General features: G+C 39.0%; 2 protein-coding genes across 3 annotated transcripts in view; one reads left to right on the top strand and one right to left on the bottom strand.

Annotated features, from left to right (window-relative positions):
- Positions 1–215: 215 nt before the first annotated feature.
- On the top strand, positions 216–3,136 carry LOC143412467 (uncharacterized). 2 transcript variants are annotated; one of them, XM_076873220.1, is made up of 4 exons: positions 216–425; positions 822–935; positions 2,117–2,159; positions 2,338–3,136. In XM_076873220.1, the coding sequence occupies exons 1-4, from the start codon at positions 372–374 to the stop codon at positions 2,535–2,537; spliced, it is 411 nt and encodes a 136-aa protein (XP_076729335.1). In that variant the 5' UTR covers positions 216–371; the 3' UTR covers positions 2,538–3,136. The 2 variants fall into 2 exon arrangements, with proteins under 2 accessions (XP_076729335.1, XP_076729336.1); XM_076873221.1 differs by having other exon boundaries at positions 219–425; positions 2,401–3,136.
- A 2,609-nt stretch (positions 3,137–5,745) lies between these two features.
- The window catches only part of dscaml1 (Down syndrome cell adhesion molecule like 1), a 97,846-nt gene continuing 83,563 nt past the window's right edge, over positions 5,746–20,028 (bottom strand). Inside the window, exons 22-35 of the mRNA XM_004543683.3 lie at positions 18,344–18,497; positions 16,416–16,533; positions 15,574–15,737; positions 15,329–15,427; positions 13,546–13,734; positions 12,619–12,747; positions 12,310–12,468; positions 12,028–12,183; positions 11,856–11,886; positions 11,595–11,713; positions 11,301–11,453; positions 10,866–11,060; positions 10,414–10,722; positions 5,746–10,135 (exon numbers count right to left, since the gene is read on the bottom strand). Coding sequence (XP_004543740.1) covers positions 9,546–10,135; positions 10,414–10,722; positions 10,866–11,060; positions 11,301–11,453; positions 11,595–11,713; positions 11,856–11,886; positions 12,028–12,183; positions 12,310–12,468; positions 12,619–12,747; positions 13,546–13,734; positions 15,329–15,427; positions 15,574–15,737; positions 16,416–16,533; positions 18,344–18,497 — 2,565 coding nt within the window. The 3' untranslated portion in view covers positions 5,746–9,545. The remainder of the gene's footprint in view (positions 10,136–10,413; positions 10,723–10,865; positions 11,061–11,300; positions 11,454–11,594; positions 11,714–11,855; positions 11,887–12,027; positions 12,184–12,309; positions 12,469–12,618; positions 12,748–13,545; positions 13,735–15,328; positions 15,428–15,573; positions 15,738–16,415; positions 16,534–18,343; positions 18,498–20,028) is intronic.

Raw genomic sequence — 20,028 nt, 5'->3', positions numbered from 1 at the left:
ACGTTGTTGTTGTTCGGCTTATTAATAAGATTGCTACACACTTAACTAGAGGCTAAATTAAATTGTATGCATCCTAAATTATCAATAGCCTTTTTCTTTATTGATAAATAAATGCATGTCTGCTACTGGAAAGGTGCAATGCACACCTGAGGGATAAGTGTTGTGCATAGGAAAAGATTACTGCTTCTCTATTTCTGTCCTGCAAAGCTCTTTAGCAGTCTTACCCTTATGTGTCAGAGACTGAGACAGTGAATTGAGTGCGTTTCTTCCTGATTGCTCAGACCTGTGCCTGTGTGGATTTTTATTTTTGTTCAACAGAACTGAAGACAGCAACTGTAAACGAAGAAGGTCCTAAAGGAATAGCGATCAAGATGTTGATAACCATGCTAACAGCTATGTATATGGTGGTCAAAGTGGTAGAAACGGTAAGGTGATTATAATGGTAGCACTCTACTGTACAGATCAGAACAACAAGAATGATGACGTTGATTATTAGCACAAAGTAAGATGCCTTTTTTTTCATTTATGGAGGATATCAGCTATAGTATAGTAAGTGTTTGTAGGTAAATGGCATTGACAATAGCTTTATAAAATAAGAATGTACATGTGGATCGTGCTGCAACAGCTGGTTAGTGTAAACCACATTTATATTTACAGCTTCCAGATGTATTCAGGCAAGTTATGTTAGAGCCAACTGGTAAATGCTGCCCTGTCATTGTTCTCTGTTTTCTCGTTATTCAGTGTTCACATTTAGAGCCGAGCCAGTTGTTGACCTTTGACCCATATTCATATGTCTAAGCAAAACGTCTTTTTATTTACAGATAGGGGCGCGATTTACGCGGGAACAGGATCCTTTGCCTTATGTGGTGTCTCAGCCTTTGCCTTGGCAGGTTCACTCAGTGTCTCTCAGCCGGAGGAGCAGCAAAGCAGATGAGGTTAGTTATAGCAAGATCGATACTGCAGATCATAATTTACATTAAAAACCACATCAGTTCTGTTCATATAGCTTCATTCTCTGTATGAGAAAACTGTTGGGTAAAACTACATCCTCTATTCTTAGTATTTCTAGCCTGTATAAATATCATCATAAGATTATTATGATCTCATGTACATTAATAGTAGTAGTATTTTTTTAATCATCAATACTCATAAATGATCTTTTCTTATTCTTTGGTAATTAGTAGAAAGAAAGTCCAGAAGCACAGGACATAGAAGCAGAGGAATGTGTCTTAAAAAGGCAGAGATGGTTTGCCTCTATACTCAGAAAGTAGCAGCAAAATAATATATTTTTAAAAATAAAGTTGCCTCTACATCTTCACAGTTCACATCTGATGTCTCCTGAAGGTTTCAATATGTATCCCCGAATAAAGGAGCATATTTCAGCCCAAGTTGAAAGTGCGCACATCTTTTTGTAAAAGTGAAATTTTGGTTGACAGGCTTGTATTTTTCTTGTACCTTTTCTAAGGTTACTTCTGTCTAAAACCTCTATACAACTGAAACTTACAAATGTATCGAGGATAAATAGCTGGAGTGCTTAATGTGAGCTCAAGTACTTAAATGAAAAGGTGCAACAGTCATACTCAACAAGCAGCTCTATACCCTTATGTGCTTAGACTGGCTACAGTTTAAATTTACCTTAGCTTGTCTGGTGAAACGAGGGAGCAGACCTCATAGACAGGGTTATAAAGCCAACACATGAGACTGAACATAGGCATGAAACACACAGTCAAATTGGCAGGTAGGCATGATAAGCTGGTCCTCAGACTCTGGATTCCCTGCCGCTGCTCTGTTTGAGCTATAATCCCAATCAAGGGGATTTGTGTTTGAGGTCATTACTGTGACTGTATATAGAAAGAAAGCACAGTCATAGACACACATGTACTTTGGCCATTAGTTCCTTAAGTGTGGAACATACATTGCAGTTTAGTATTTTAGTAGTTTTGCATATGTTTAACTCTGAATGTCAGCCAGAGAAGATGGCACTACTGATTATTCTTACACATAATCTGTATGTGTTACATCTTGTGCACTAAACCAATACTTACTCTCCTTCCTGTGTGTGCCTGCACATCTATTAAGAGTTTTATAACACAAGGCTGTTCTGTTTCATTTACAGTATGATGGCCTCAGGAGAAACAGCATAGGCGTGTATAGAAAGAGTAAGTAACATTTGTAGGTAAATATTTTAAATGCAGGCTATTATTCTGATGAGTGGCCCTGGAAAAGTTGTTCTGAATAACTATGAAATCCAATTTTAAAAGATTTTTTTTCAGAAAAATAGCCTGCTTCAATAAAGGCTAATATATAAAATGTGCTTGAACTCAATCATTGCTACAGAGTTTCTCTACATGGCTATTTCCTCTACTTTCCTGGCTATTCCCTGTGTCCTGTCGTGTTCAGACTCCAATGCCAGTAACGGGACATGCACAGCGCCTGCTGTTACTCCGCTCAGCCCTGTTGAAGTTGAGAAGGCCGCCTCTACCATCCAGAACCATTTCAGGAAATTCCAGCAGAAGAAACACAAGAACGGCAAGTAGATGGACCAGGAGAGTCTTACTACTCCAGCAAGTCTGAGAGACAATAGCAAGCAAGCTGTGATTTCATGTGATTTCATCAAAGGCTAGATGAATGCTGTGATGTCATGATTAAATTCATATGAACACTTATATTCAAATATACATACATTTAAACTTAGTAGAGGTCCCAAGATTAGTAATCCAGATTAACATACAGCAGCCTACATCTCACACAATGCTTATAAAACCATATTTTAATTTCTATGTGAACAATAAATGTGAATATTCTGTAATTCTGAATGAACAGATTTGCTGTGCTGTGATGATTGATGTGATTTTAAGAGTGCGTGAGTGAGTGTGATTCTCTAATTTATATATGACTGTTGTTTCCTGTATATAAATGTGTGGAAAAACACTGATGTCTCTTAAGAAAAAAAACCCCCCAGTCCATTTCAATAAACTCATCATCAGATTATGTTGTTTCACTGCCCTCTAGTGTTTAGAGGAATTTTTGCCTCACAAGTTGTATGAATTTTAAGGTGCTTATTTAATTTGATGTTTTTAAAGGTTTTAAAATATTGTAAAAGTTTGCAAAACACAATTAAAGTTATCAACAGTTATTATATGTAGTAATGTGAAAATGTTTAAATTCATCAAACTGAATGTTCACTTCAGGTCAAAGTGATCTTCAGGCCAGCGATGCTGCCAGTTGGCCAGTCCACTTCTGATTGTGTTGAAGATGTATGATCTGACACAACAATAGAGCCGGAACGTATGTTAATGCAACCAATTTATATCAAAAGATGGTGTGAAGGGTCGATGTGCAGTCAAACCTGAGTCCCACATTAGAAGAAGAGGAAATCCTGATAGAGAAGCAGAGGAATCGCCAATTCTTCTGTGGAAAGACAGGTAGGTTATTCTGGTATTCATCGGTATTGGATAATGGCTAAAGCACCTGGAAACCAAATCCTGTCAACACCACTAACAACTCTCAAAAACAACATAAAACATGTTCACTTTCAATGAGAAACAGGAGCAAAACAGGAGCTTTCTTTTGGTGTAAATAGCACTTGTAGAAAAATGTGCCACAAAAGGCAAAAGGCTAAGTTGTTGTCAAAGAGCTAGTTTAAGTCAATGAAAGCAGACACTAATGTGATGAGCTTCTGTCAGCATGGCTGCCCTGAGGTGAACTTAACCTTAGTGTGATTGCTTTTCTGCTCATGAGATGTGATTGTACGCGGTTTCTGTGTGTCTCCACGAGAAATTTTGGCTTTAAGGCGGAAGTGCATTGCACTGCCCATCTACCCGCAGAGAGAGTCTGTTGTGAGATTGGGGCAATGTCAAAAATATGTGGTTTAGCTCGTCTTTCGACTCTTGCTTGTGCTCTTGTCGGTCCATCAGCAAGTTGTGGAGAGGAGCTGTAAGTTATAACATGCAAAAAGCTGAAGTGAAACCAAGTGTTAAAAACAATGAAAAGTATCTACGGTCTGTGCTTTTCATACTGTATTGTTTATCTTTGTGTTTTTTTTGTTTTGTTTTGTCAATCCCTTCTCTGCTCTGGCCAATCAGCATTCGATCAACATACAGCATCATCGACATTGAGAAATCAAATATCTCCACAAATGTGGAAGTGCAATAACATAAATAAAACATGAAGGAATCAGTGACAATGCTGAATATTAGGCTGGTCAGTTTCCCAGGTATGAAACCTATAGGTCAGTTTTCTACCAGAGAGACAACTCTGAATAAATCCTTCTGGTTGGATGGTGCTTACATTTCTTATTAACATGAAAACACTAAAATGTTTCAAATCTGTCAAAAACTTGTTGAAAAACTTATATAAAAAATGATATTGTTATTTATTAGGCAAACAAACAGAATTTATGTTTTTATATCCAAATTTGAGCCTGCTCACTTTAGGAGTCAGAAATTAAGCATCTTAATAAAAAAATAATAATGTAATTGACTATATTTTTAATCATATTTTTATTTAAGATTAAATATGACAATTCATAGATAAGAACAAAAATTATATTTCAGTATCAAAAATATCATTTTGATTAAAGAGCATGAGCATACTGGAGGATTAATGATTACATAATTTAAAAGAAAATAATTTTTAATGATCAGATTTTAATTGTGTGGCATAAATCTTACATTGGGTAAGGTATAAGGTATACCTTGTAATTTTTTTAAGCACTACACAAAGTGCAGTACTAGCTGTAAAAGCTAACATGCATGACTCCATATAGTTTAAAGTGGCTGTATGGAGATGCTGACGAAAATAAGCATTTAAGTACACTTAGATATCATGAAAGTAATTACTGGGGAAGTGCAAAATATTCCAAATATTAATAATTACTTGTTCAGAGCAACATAAAAGCCAATCATAGTACCTTGCTGTGTTTATTTTTTTTTAAATAAAGTTAGCTGAAAAAAGTGAAGCAAGATGATTAAACAATTTGGGCAGTCTTAAAAAAATGTCAAGTTTTATAGGCTATATTTTGTCTATAATAAAAAAAATTTACTTTTCACCTCATTTTAAACTCCTTGGTTCTCTGGAGAGTTAAAGACAGTTTACAATTTACAGTAAAGTTTCTACTACTAGTTTGAGATGAGGCAAAAGAGCACAGATTTCTCCAGGCTTGGTTCCCATTTGACCTTTTTCACACGTCTTGGGGCTTTGCAAAGGTTAAATTTGGCTTTTAACCTCCTCTATCCACAACACATGTCCCCATGGCTGAAAAATTCACACTTCTTATGATTTTTCATTAAACAGAAGAAAAAGTTAAGATTCAACATTCAACAGCAAGTCGCCAATAAACAATATCATCACAGTTTATAAAAAGATAGCTTTATTGCACAAGGTGTTGAGTACTCTTTTTTTCCCATTTTTGTTTTGTTTTCATAGAAAAGAAAATGTAGAGTTAAACGCAAGCAATTGCAAATTGAAGCAATGTTTCCCCATAAAAGTTTAAGGAACAACCTCTAAATTTTGAAAATGGTTTCAGTAATCCCCTTTTAAATTGGTCAATTCACCATTTTCCTTTTTCTTTTATAACCAGCAAAATTTTCAGTACATGCAATGCTGCTCCCCTCCCCACAAATGTGGATTAATAATTTATTAATGATTTTTAAAAAAGCAAACTCTAAATTTTGTGACAAAGTAAAAACAAACTAAATTACAATAATATTAAAAAATCAACAAAAAAAAAAAAAAAAAAAGGAGACAACTCAACCAAATGCCCTGTAAAAGAAGAAAACAATATATTTTTTTAATTATGCATGGTCCACTCTGACACGTTTTAACTGGTCCATAAATCAAGATAAAGCGGTGTCTGTATAATTTTATAGTCTTGCCGTTAAGTCCTCTTCTGTTTCATTACAATAGCTTCAGTTCAAAGTTTACATTGTGCCCTGGTTTCTAGTGAAGATGTCGAAAATAGTACTCATTTATACAAAACACTTTCCTATGTACACAAGTCTTCTATTATGGAGTAAAACATAAGCTGTATAAGTGGACAACGGGGAACGGTGGGGGTGGAGACGGGGTTCTGATTGATTGGCAGATGGGGAAAACGTTGGGGAAGTGGAACGTGTGAAGTTGGCCTTACAAACACAGGCAAAGTCAGTTTGAAAGTATGTTGTTGTATTTTAAGGAAAAATCCACCCCAGATGTTTCGTAAGCTGAAAAGCTGTCCAAATATAATAAGAGAAATAAGAATAAAATATGAGGACCACTTTATCCAGTGGATTGTTTTTTTCCCTTAATAAATGTTAGTGATTTTATCTTTTCTATACTCGCTATTTGGTACATAAACTTCTAAAACTGATGTATTATCATTAATATTAAAATGGAAATTTGAGTATGATTAACATTTTCCTTACTATGTGAGTATGCTTTGTAAAATGCATTGAAAGCAATTCAGTGTTCATATGTTTGGGTGGACAAAAAAATTAAAAAAACCATCTGCTATAAAGTATCAAAATAAGCTAAATGTTAAAACGCATATTATATGTAATGGCAAAATGTTACATGGACATTTATGGCCTACTAGAATTCTGGAAATGTTTGGAGGGTGGAATTTTCTTTAAAGACAGACATTACATTTACTTTAAGCAAACTGACAGAGGATCGGTGTTATACGGTAGAAGCAACTTCACTGAAGAACTGGGGAAAGCAGGTTGGACAGAACTTTATTTCATCATTCCAACCAATATCCATACAACTGGAGTAAGGAAGCCCCTGGTTGTGAAAGCAGGCCTGCCCCATTCCCAAACTCTTGTTTTTCTGAAGACAAGTATTTGCATAACTTGAAATGTAAAAGCTAAAAGAAAAGGCATCGTAACCATTAGCAACAAAAAGCAAAAATACATATCTCTCCCGGCTAGTTTTCAAACGAAAGGGAGCATGGATACATTTAGAAGCAGTTTTTAAACACCACTGTGTGGTATGCTCATTGGACTGCACTCCTGGAGTTTGGGAATGACTTGCTGTGACACAGATAGGAAACAGAAATACTTGTTGGTTGTTTGTTGTCATTAATTATAATTATAGGTAATGGCATTGAGTTTGTGAACACACCTTCAGAAGGTACAATACAACATAATACAAGATTCTCACTGTATAGACTGTCCTCGTTATACTGTTTTCTTTTTCAACACCACACTTTCTGCACTGAGCCATAAACCACAGTTAACCAGCGACACAATCTCACACTATAATTTGACTTTACTGTGCTTGTCCTTTCAGCTGCTACCTGCTGCACAGGCGGTACAGCTTTGAACATTTACAAAATCACAAGGGGTTCAAACCTTAGTTTCACCACTTAATTTTCTTTCACACAACTTCCTTTCGCTCTAAGATCTTCTGCCCATGGTTGTGCTACCCGTTTAAACTTCCCTCTTCTTTTTCCTTCTTCTCTTCTGGCAATTTTTTTCACTCTGAGCGATTGTCTTGTGATCTTTTATATATATTTTCAATTAGAACGGCTTTTATATTTCTCTGCATTTTTTTCAATATTCATATATTTGCTATATATTTGAATAGAAATATATATGTACATACTTTTGAAAACAAACATATATCTTTTTCTTTTTTCTATTGCGAGAGCCCTGATGTTATGTTCGACCACTGAAAAACATGTGGAGCAACTCTTCTTTTTTTTTTGGAACGATCTTTGTTATGGGATTAAGCTTTGGGAGAAGAACTAATAGTAATAATAAAAAAAAGATACAGTACCATGCATAAAGCTAAAAATAATTTCAGCAAGGTGGAGGGACTTGAAAATACTCCTTTTAGTTTCAAAGACCACTTATTTTTGAAGAAAAATCTCTCTGCTACTTCACATTATATTGACGCTCGATCCCTCTGATTATACTCTTAAACATTACTGTCTGTTTATAAATTCAAGATTATGCAAATATGATTTTTCTTCATAAATCTCCATAAATCTGCTGCGACTTGCTTCTCATTCAAGCTGACACTACACATCAAATAGCATTTCTGCCCGTCTGTGCATATTAGACCTCTTCTCTCAGTCAGTCTGTCTCTTTGACCTGCCAGTAAGCTAGCAGTAGATCACAGTGACACTGTATGGATATGATGATGGACCGGGTGGGTAAAGGTGAAAGTGGGAAAGGACAGAAAGGGAGGAAAAGGGCACAGGTAAAATGGCTTAAAACAAAAAACATAATGGATATTGTGGCGCCATGATGAATCATATAATGGTCGCTTCCTTCTTGAGGAAGTTTAAGAGAAAAAGAGGGACCTAGTTCTTATAATCTGTAATAGCTCTCTTCTGAACCCACTTCTTTTCCTGTGTTTTTCATTTCCTAAGCCATGTCGTCAATCCAAAACAAAGTTCAAAATGCTGGACCAAATTAGGGTCGTTGCGTTACATCATCAGCATCGACCCATTATCCCCTTTCACAGGTACAAAATGAACATTTGTCAGTTTTGACACAGATGTCTGCCCAAGAGGTCAGCATACAGACTGATTTTAAAAAGGTCCATCGTTGGTGTGCCTGCCACATGCATACATTTATATACACACATATACACCCGCGCAAACACGCTTGCACGCGCGCACACACACACACACACACGCACGCACACAGGCTGTTGAAGGTTTCTGTTACTTGGATCCATTCTAATTTTCTCTTAGTGCACATGAGATTATATTTCCATCATCTGAAAATAAACAGAAAACTGATTTAAAAGAAAAAGGTTGGATTCATCTTGCACTTTATGATGCTTGAATTTTTTTCCCATCTTCTCTGCTTTGAGTCTGTTTAGAAAAGCATCAATTAAGACCACTATGCTGTATCATCCATTGCATGTATATGAAAATCCCTTTGTCTCAAATCTGATATTGAGACGACGGTCCATCCATTGCCTCTAATGTACGAATCCACGATGGAGTAATCTTTCAGAGCCAGTGTAACACCAAGGTTGGTGGTTAATGCATACAATAAAGCATCCTGCCATGGCACAATGCTGTGATATGAGCTCCTTTCCATCAGAGGCCAAAAAAGCAACATTTTTAAAAACCTAAAAATCTTAATACACATCTCTCTGAAACTCAAGCAACCTGGTTCATTCTACAGCTGTCTTGATCCAGAAAACAAGACAGTGCACGTGGAAAGCATTTTGTGCATAAGTACTGTGTCTTTGCCAGAAAATCAAAATATAGAGTTAACAAATGTGAATAAATCATCTATGTTTTGGCAAAGGTGTTTCCCAGGGTGATGAAGTAAGAGATAAAAATGACACAATAATAACAGAAAGCAATCAGGCAGAAAGAAAGGCAAACCCCTGTGCTGTGGAGACCCAACTCTGACCCCATCATATAATATTGTCAGTGGGAACCCAACCAGCCCCCTGCAGCCTGGCACAGCACAGGCACTGACAGGTAAGCTGTGCATCTGTATGTTTCTCACCCCAATTTTTCATAGAGGCTCTAGGCAAGCGATGGCTTGACCAGCATTCAATGAAGAGTTACAGTGACAGGCCGCAGTGATGACAGGCTACACCAGTGTGTAGGACTTGGAGTAGGCCCCCGCCCCTCCATCCCTTTGCTTCTGTAGTCTGCCTAAGCCCGAGGAGCTGCTCTCCAGGAGAGAGTCTCTGGATCCTCCCATCTTGGAGGAAGATGAAGATGCACCTCCAGGGGTCCCTCCTGTGGCCCCTACTGCCCCACCTCCACCGGAGGATGATGATGCCCCAGAAGCCGCAGCAGAAGCAGCAGCTGCCGCTGCACTCTGGGCTCCTGCAGCAGAGGAGCCAGGCATTGTGAGAGTTCTCTGGGGAAGTGTGGAGCTGCTAGAGCTAGCAGATGCCCCTCCACTCCCACTGCCACAACCACCGCCTCCTGTTGCCCCTCCCGAGGAAGCCCCAGAGGATGTGAGATTGGACAGACCAGAGTGGCCCATGGTTAGGGCCTGCTGTTTTGCAGAGTCCATAGTCACATGACGGCCCTGGGTGTGGTATGCACGTTGGGCCAGGCCACGAATAGAGGCTTCACGTGGTGGGACCACTGGACACGGGTCATGACGCTCTGCCTGCTTTCGAAAAAAGGGGTCTGACTTCATGTAGAGGGGTAGGTTGCAGTAGTCACCTGGAAGGGAAAAGTAAAATTTATCATCACTGCACAAGCTTATAGGATATAATGGATAGTATACTGTGCACCACAATAATTGCTATAAACTCATCTAATAATCAGAATACATGCATACTATCTACAGTTTGTTTGAGTTATTTACAGAAAACATTTACTTACATGAAGTCTGATTTTCACAATACAATTTTAAGCCTTTGGCCATACTTTTTAAATTTGTTTTCATATTAAAAATCCTAACAGACAAAAAAGAATCATGCTTAGAGGTGACAACTCACTCTTGGCGCGATGCGGAATGGGAACAGCTACATTCTTGCCACGGTCATAGTCTTGGGGTTTAGGTGGCGAGGCAGTAAAACGGCAGATGCCGGGCTCTGACGGTGTGCTCATGGACGTCATGCTGTCTGCATTGTCGTTGGTACCTGTAGTCATCTGATCAGATGAGCTGTCAGAAATAAAGCACTCTGTAATCTCAAATTTAGCATGTTGCAGGTGTTCCTCCAGCTTGGCATGCTCATATGCTCTTGCCAGCTCCTCGTAGGTGGAGGAGGCACTCTCTGTTGACACCATGCTGTTGCGCCCTTTATCTGTTCAAAAAAATAAGGAAAGGAAATGAAGGCAAGCCCCTTTCATAGCCTACTGCAAAATCACATTTGCTTCCTGCAGATAAATAGCCTTAATTGTATGTACATGCTAATGGCTGTAAGTGTCATTTCACCCATGTACTAACCTGTGTCCTGCGAGAGGCTGGCACTGTAGCTGTCACTCTCTGTGACAGTGATGCCATGCTGGGAGCCAACTGTGCGCCAGTCTGAGGTGAGAGTACGGGCTGGCGTAGAGGCCTGGCACTTGGTCAGAGTCCACTGACTAGAGTAGCGGTTCCTGATGCTGTGGGCTGACTTAACACTCTTCCTTGACACTGGATCTGATGGTAAATGGATGAAGAAATAAGAAGGGTTGGATGTTCACAGCCGGAATAAATCAACAAGAATTTAAAAATAAGAAAGATTGGTCTTCATATTTTGGTCCAGAGAACATTTGAATCATTCATGAAAAAATAATACTATTAACTCAATTGAACTGAGCAGAAATGTTGCATTTAATGAACATATTCAAGGTTAAACATTTAATGATATAATGGAGAGTGAGGAGTAAAAGCACATACTGGTTCCTGGCCGGATGTCAGACATGTCAATCAAAGGGCCAGTGTTCTGGATGAGGGCAGGATGATGGACTGACACACCAGTGCAAAAGCTCTGAGGGTTCCCAGTTTGGTTAAACTCTGTGTCTGTCACAGGGATAGTGGCCTTGTCCTCACCTATGACAGGCAGAAATATTGTGTGTCAACAAAATAACAATTAGCCTAACACCGCATTTCATGTAACGGTCATCGATTCGGTCCTCGGCATAGTTGTGTGAACATATGCGACAAGTCTCTCTTTCTCTCTCTTCCTCTCACCGATTTGCTTGATGCCTTCTTTGTCCTCAATTAGCAGCTGCACTCTGGGGATGTCGATGTGCAGCCGTGGGCCCTGAGGAGGCCCTTTAACCGGGGTGTCGAAACTGCGGTTGTTTTTACTAATTCATAGATACAAGACGAGCACACACAAACATGCATAGTTTGAAGAAAATGGGAAAGAAAGTTGATTTTTGAGTGGATTTTAGGTTACGCTTAATAATATTTCAAGCTTAATTTGCTGAGAATACATTCCAGTCTTACCTGATCAGCATCTCTGCTAAGCTTTTGGCATCTAACGAGAACAGAGGATATAATTAATTTTTCATTTTTTTTTGACAAACAAGTATTCTTAGAATAAATGCTCTGCAGGCTGAATGTAATATTCTCTCTCATTTTCACCACTTATCTCCTCTCTTCTTATTTCTTCTCTCACCTCTCAGTCTCTTTAGTCTCTTTTCTTTGCGTTTCTTGCGAATGATGAAGAGCAACGCAACACCAAGTGTGACCAAGATCACAGGACAGCCAATAGAAAACAGCTTCTTGACATCGTCGTTCTTCTCCAGAGGGGATTTAATTGGCGGTATTGTGCCTGTAGAGATCAGTTTAATGTGCTTTCATAAGACAATATCATAAGGTACCCATTTTAATGGATTTCTCATTAAAACAATGCCATTTATCCAAAGTAAATGGCAAATGAAGATCATCTTGTACTCACTGCCATCATAGTCTAGAGTGGCAAACTGGGAGCTCTGGTTACCACAGCCAGCACTGTTACAAGCTTTCATCTTTAACTCATACCAGGTGGCCTCACGCAGCTCTGCCAGGAACACATCTGTGGTGGCGTTGGTGCGCACGTTCTGCCATGTCCAAGTGCCTGCACGAGTGCACACGACTCTTAATTACGATCACGTTTTTTCAAGAAAAAATAATATATGTGTCTAAGTTTGGTCACTTTTCCATTGAATTTATATCAGGACATCTCCAATATTACCAAAAACTGAAAAATGAAAAAGGAACCACTCACCTTTCGGTCTAAATTCTAGCGTGACAGCTGTGATCGGACAGCCTCCACTGGCCCAGCCTTGCAAGTTGAGGCGAGCATGGCTGGAGTTAATGTGGGTGAAGACAGGCTGGTCTTTGTTGAACTGGGGTTCTGTAAAGGCAGCAACGGTTTGATGCAGAATATGCTCAGAATATTAAAACAATATTTGGAATGGCATTTCACAGGTAATATGGTTAACACAGGTCATCAGCAGCCTGCACACAACATTCAGTTAAATAAACTAAATAATATATTGATGCAGTTACAGCAAAAACTGAAGCAGCAAAGTTTAGTATTGTATGTAATATGTTTGCATAATCTCTGAGAGGTTAAATATGCATTTAGTAATGACTACCAAATTTGAAACTGGACTGCACTATAAGAAGTTTAATGACAGCATAAACATCCCGCTGGTCAGTCATATCACTGTCCATAAAACAAACCTTTCCCACTGCATTTTGAGAGCAGTGTACATTAATTTAAAGCCTTACTAATGACACGTAACCTTGCTTTGGAGCCATTTGTAAATGAAAAAGCATTAAATGTATCAAATGTTTTAATTCTGATATTTAATATTGAAACTAATTTGATATCATTTGAATAGACTGAAGCATAGATGAAAGAAAATAACCCTCCTGTAATAAAACACATGATCTATTCGTATATCATCTATTCATTCACATTTTTCAAAAGTCAATTCAAATTTTGAGATTGCGGAAAAGATACATTTAAAGGTGCATTAAACACTTTCAGTTGACGTTTTTTGTTGACCTCCTCACATGTGACCTGCTGTATTTTCTGAGTGTTATCTAGAACCCCTTTTCAAAAATAATTCCATTGTGTAAAAATATTTTTTTTTACTTGTCTGCTGTATATATTGTTTAAAGTCCTTTTCTGCCAGCTTCTCACCTCGCCCGTGAGTCTTTGCCTCAATGATCTCACTGATACGTCCAGCACCAACGCTGTTCTTGGCAGCCAGCTTGACTTTGTACCAGGTCCCACAGCGCAGGTTGTCCAATTTGAAAGAGCGCTCGCTAGAACTGATGAAAACATCTTTCCATTCCTCTGTGTTGTCTACAGAGTACTGCAGAACAAAACCTGCATAAGAAATGAGACATGCACAAAATAGTTTTTTCTCAGTTTGATGCAAATCCCTCACTAATATAAAGTCTACTGAACTTTCAGACATTGGTACCACTCCTGGCCACTAGATGGCAATGTATGATTGCACTTCCCTTGTCCAGTTAAGCCTCAATTGGAGGATGGTGTAGCTGCTCTCTGTCTATGCCGCCATTAGTTACCTACAAACCCCAAGACTGGGATGGCGCTGACTGAGCATCTATGCAAATGAGGGCATGCAATATGGTGACTGTTTTTATAATCAGCTGCCTTGAAGAGCCAACTCCCTCCCACTCTGAGACACCTTCCATCTAATCCTCTGTCTTTCCTTCTGCCTGTATATGATTACGCATATATGACTGTCTCACTCTGAGTGTTTCCTTGTACTCTTTGTACCATCTTCATTTCCTTACTCTCTCTCTTTTTCTAACAGATGGTGCGATGGAGTCCAAAACGTTAAAAAGGGTTAACATGCAGATCGAGCAGTGTCTGTAAGTTTTATAGTCACCCTCGGTCTGTCACAGAACAGAAGAGGACACAGCAGAACATAACAGAAGATAGCACAGTGAACAGTACAGAACAGCACAACAACAGGCTGGAAGAACACTATGACTGACTGCTGTTGTACATAATATAAGATTCTCAGTGTATGGGACCAGTCTGCAACATTTGGCGATTTGTCTATTTAGAAATTATTTTATTTTTACACAAACTGGAAAAAAGTCCTCATTACCAGCTGAAAATGGCTTTATTAGTGCACACTAGCATGTTTTTTCTGAAAGGGAATCATATACAGACATCAGGGCAGTGATACTGCAAAACAGGTGCGTGACAAGGAACTATTGCTGACAATGAGCCGGTGGATTTAGCGACGGGACTTCAGGCTATCACACAAGTTCTACAGAAAAGATTTATGGACACATAAGACTAGATGCTGTATGCAAATACTGGCACATCCCTATTTGAATACTAAGCTGCACATCCAGTAGAGGCTGTTTAAGTTTATGCATTATATCCTGTTTCAGTTTTGCATAATGCATGCACGCAAGTCTTTCTTGGGTCATCCTGGCAGCACGGTTTCCAAAAGGAGTATATTCTATTCAGTTTTGGAGGCCTTCATGTGCTGATTGCAAGAAGCTATTACTAAATGTCATCTACTGAAATTTCTCTGGTTTTATTTGTTTGTTTTCATTGTCATTTATTCTGTAATCACATAAGGTAGAATAGCGGCTTTACCAAAACCATATATGGTGCTTGAGTGTGTCATATAGAGCAGTAATAAGTTAAACTGCCACAGCCTGACCAAAGGGAGAGACCCAGTCACGCACACTGTGGCCATCTTCACATACAGCTCATCAATAATCAGCTAATCAAACAGACACACAATTAACAGGGAAACATAAAACCAAGACACCATTCAATAAACTAATAGGTCAATAGAGACACTACCAATAATGCCAGGCAGGAGACAAGCTGAGGCACGACAAACATGTCAGCTATAGACAAGAGGAAAGTAATGTGAGTACACAAGAGGAGAGACAGATATACGGCTTTCCTCCGAAAAATTACGCACCTCTTATAGAGCTGCCGCCATTGTCTCCTGGTATCCAAGCCAGAGTGATGGAGGAGGTGGAGGTGGTAGAGACGGTTAGACGTGGCTGGTCTGGAGGTACTGAGGACGAGGCACAGAATCTTATAATACCATGACTTATATTATCAAAGACATACTTTTGATGAGTTATGTATTCATTTTGGCAAATCTTAATGTTTATTACGTAAAAAAAGTTTGCTAGTGTGTCATTATAGCCATTCGCTTACCTTGCACCAAAAGGTTGACTATAATAGTGTCAAAGCCAAGTGTGTTTGTGGCTGTGCAGGTGTAGTAACCAGAATCCTCAGCTTTGACAGAGCGCAGCACCAGAGTCCCATTAGCCAAAATGAGACGCTGCCCATCTAGAGAAACTGGTATGGCTGTGTCCTCACTATTGAAGAGAAAGAGACACTGATAAGAGGACCTTCAGTCTATTATTAGGGTTAATTAAGTATCAGCAGCCACTTTGAAACACCTATGGTCATAAAAATTATTTAATATAATAAAAGATTAATAAAATTGAATTAATTCTAATCTATTTCTCTGATTAACAATGTTAATGATTTATTAATTTTTGCTATATCGTTATATGTTCTTTTGTCTTAGTTTTACTCATGAGGATGGACTCCAAGGGGATACAAGAGAAACTGGGACTTTTGTAGAAAGCTGCAGCAATAAGACAAACTTAGTTCTGTTCAATATTAACTTTATCTCATTATAACCATACTGGTGGGCCCTCCACAACAGTCCCAGCTTCTCTCGTGGCCCCTGGAGAAAATTAATTGCCCACTCCTGGTTAAGGTGGATCACTTGTGTTAAGATGTAAGTTAGGATCTGACTTGGTGTTTTGCATAGTTTCTAGTCTGAAGGTTTTCATAATAATTTTTAATGGCTCATCCAACCAGGACTGCAATGAAGCTGGAGGCTATCCCAAATGAAATTGGCAAGAAGTGAGGTACACTGTCTGCACATTACCTTAGCATGTGCACTTAATTGTCTGTAATCAATTCTCAGAGGAATTACAGCAGCAAGAACACTCTGCTTCAGTATTTCTAGTGTGGATTCTCACCTGTCTTTGGTCCATTTTATGGTAGGTGTAGGTTCTCCTACTGAGCTACAGGGCAGTCGCACCTCTTTCATCCAGGGAGTGGTCACGGTACCGCCAAATGAGAGGATTTTAGCTGGGGCTGGTGCAGGAAAGGAAAAAAGTGAAAGGTGTATAGAGGCAGAGAAATTTAATAAAAAGACCTTTAGAGCTAATTGCATTAACACTCAAGCAGCCCATAAGACCAGCTGAGCAATAGACTAATTAATATGCACCAATCGGATGATTTGCTGTTGTCAAATAATTTTCAAATCCAATTAACAATCACTTGGTTTTGAACCAATACATCCCAGTGTTAATGCATGTGCATACATTGATTTATCTTCTTGCTAGAATTCTTTTAATAAGCACAATTAACTGAGAGGAAATGTGTACTCCCTATAATTCACATTAGAATTTGTTACACTGGCTGGAAAAAAATAGAACATATATATATATATATATATATATATATATATATATATATATATATATAAAGAATACAAAGAATGAGAAGAGGGGATATGAAAAAAAAAGTCTTTCCATTCAGGCACATAACCCTCTTATTCTCTGTCACTCCCCTACCCTCTCTGTCTCGCTTTCTTTCCCAAGCTTGGCGTCTTAATGCTAGGGTGCTCTGGTGCACTTATGTTAAGGTTGAATGAAGTATTGAGTGAGCAAGCCTGGAGGACACTGTCTATTACAGCTGCCGATCAGCAGCACACTCCAATATGAGCACACATTAACAAACCTTTGCATCCAAGTCAAAGGAATGAACAGATAAAGAAAAGGCACTCTATTCATTCTTACGCCTTTATTCAACCTGGCCTTTAATCCAAAGCCTATTGATTTAACTGCCATTTTCATTTTCTTAAACACTTTGCCTCTCTATTGTCTTCTATATTAGTTAGCTCAGCTCTTTTTTCCTCCACCTGCTGCCCACCTCTGTTGCTCCCCTCTTATCATTTCCCTGGATGAGAGCAGTTTATCTGGTGCCCTCTGAACTCTAAAATTAATCGTGCACCTCTGTAACGTCAAAGCGAGCAGTAACACAGAAATAAAGAACGAAAGTAGGGGCTGTGGAGTAGAAAATATAATATTGGGAATAATTACATCACATCTACTATCAAATAAAAACACATGACATGTGCAGCAAGATTACAGTCCTTTATGGCGTAGTGTGTTACCAATGGTATTCTTGGTGACTGCAGTCCCAAAATGCCTTTAGATCACTAACAAGCTTCTGCTGTGTAGTTTTCTCATGATTATTCTCACCCCATGAGGCAAGATCGGGCTCACACAGATTGGCTTGCCAGTCTGTGTGGCTGGGTCTGGGATCAATTACTTATTTATATATATACAAATTTATAGACAAATCAGTGTATAACTTTCATGTAATGTGCATTTGTCCTGGATTTTTTTGTCTCTCTTCATTAAAACAAAACTTGCATAAAAATTAGAGACTGTTCATTTCTTTGTAAGTGAGCAAACTTATAAATTCAGCAGGGGAGCAAATAATTATTTCCTCCATTGTATAGCAAACGTAATGCAGTAAGAAGATGATGGGGCATGTAAAGCAAAACATCCTTTAAAAATGCTTATTTTTAGTTCATGAGTGGTGCAGTGGGGTGAAGAATAGTCGGAGAGAAAACGAGTGGTTTGTAGAGCAGCACCACTCTAACAGCGGATGTATCCTAATAGTTCCTGAGAGAGAGGACAGAAGCAGGGGAAAATAAACAGGAAAAAGAGGGCACTGTTTGTTTCTTCCACCAAACAAAAGTCGGTCAAAAGATTACTTCACAAATTTAGCATTGAACCTCGATAAAATTATCAAACTTAAATTTTGAGGGTCTTTTATCAACAGTGGGCACTTCCACTAATCATGGGTCTCCCTTTCATATCGAGGGACTCACCTTTGGCAGCTGGCTCCACAGTGACCTTTTCGCTGAAGTTACCTCGGCCTGCAGTGGTGACGGCTGCAGCCCAGATCAGGTACTGCTGGCGGTGGTTGAGGTGTGTGATTCGATAAAACAGCAGCTCTGGATTAGCTTCATACTCACTTGGGAGCTAGAGAAAAATGAAATGAGAAGAGACATTGTTGATTTGGAAGAACAAACTTGATAATGTCCGAAAAATCATTTCACTTGATTAAAACTGTTCGACTACCTCTTACTGCAATTATCTAATCAGCCAATGGCACAACTTAATGCATTTAGATATGTAGACATGGTCAAGAAGACCTCCTGAAATTCAAAAGTGAGCATCAGAATGGGGACTCTGAAAGTTATATGGTTGTTGGTGCCAGACAAGCTGGTCTGATGATTTCAGAAACTGCTGATCTACTGGAAAGGCGATGGTGTAATGGTGCGGGCTATTTTCTTTGCACACTTTTTATCCTTTTGTACCAACTGAGTACCGTTTAACAACACAGTCTAGCTGAGTGTTGTGGTTGACCGTGTCCATCCCTTTATGACCATCGTGTACCCATCATCTGATGGCTGCTTCCAGCAGGATAGAGTGCCATGTCACAAAGCTCAGATAATCTCAAACTGGTTTCACTGTACTCGACTGGCCTCCACAGTCACCAGATCTCAATCCAATAGAGCACTTATGGGAAGCGATAGAACAGGAGATTCACATCATAGATGTGCAGCTGACAAATCTGCAGCAACTGTGTGATTATGTCAATACGCACCAAAATCTCTGAGGAATGTTTCCAGCACCTTTTTGACTCTATGAAGAATTAAAGTCGTTTGAAGTCCAAAAAAGTGCACAATGAGACAAAATGGGCAATTACAATAAAAAGAGTCTGGATTGGTTTGGAAACATGTAGCACTTTAACGGTACCTTTTCAAAATTAAAAAGAAAATGTTTTATAGCATTTCTCCGAAAATTTTAAGTATATTCAAGGTAGCATAAGATAAAATTTTGGGGATTCCAAATACAAGATTGTTTGGAGAGGCTGGAGTGATGTGATGAACTGAGTGAACATCATTTTAACGTGAACCAATTATTTTCTTCCTCATTTTGTATCAGTAAAACAGAGACTAAGATGGGCTAAAAGTTAGAGAGGTTCTGAGGCTTATCATAATGTGGTAAGGCAAAACGGTATGAAAGGATGACGCTGGAGGGAGGGAGGGAAGGAAGGCAAGCGATGCTTGAGGAGAGAGAGGCGAGAGGGTTGGATTGGGGGAGTGAATCCCACTCCCTCGCCTTCTCCGTTCTCCTCGGGGAGGGCAAACAGAGATATGAGAGAGGAAGACAATAGGGGACAGACAAATGAGTCAGTCAGAGATATCATGAACAGTCATACACTAATGAGGCCTATCTACTGCAGGCATCAGCAGTGATGGAGAGGAGAGGAGAGGAAAGTAACACAAACAGACAGAGGAAGAGGAATGGTTACCCACAAGCAGTATGAATACACACCAATACATATGCATGAATGTACTGAAACACAGGCACACACACACACACACACACACATAGAGCCGCATACATGACCTGGAGGTGGATGTGTAATTGCAGTGTGTTTAACCCAGCCATGTGTCTCCTGTCTAGACATATACGCATCACTGTCCCCTTAACACACACACAC

The sequence above is a fragment of the Maylandia zebra genome, linkage group LG14 (assembly GCF_041146795.1).
Source record: "Maylandia zebra isolate NMK-2024a linkage group LG14, Mzebra_GT3a, whole genome shotgun sequence".
NCBI classification, from domain to species: domain Eukaryota; kingdom Metazoa; phylum Chordata; class Actinopteri; order Cichliformes; family Cichlidae; genus Maylandia; species Maylandia zebra.
This window is presented reverse-complemented; position numbering and strand designations above follow the sequence as displayed.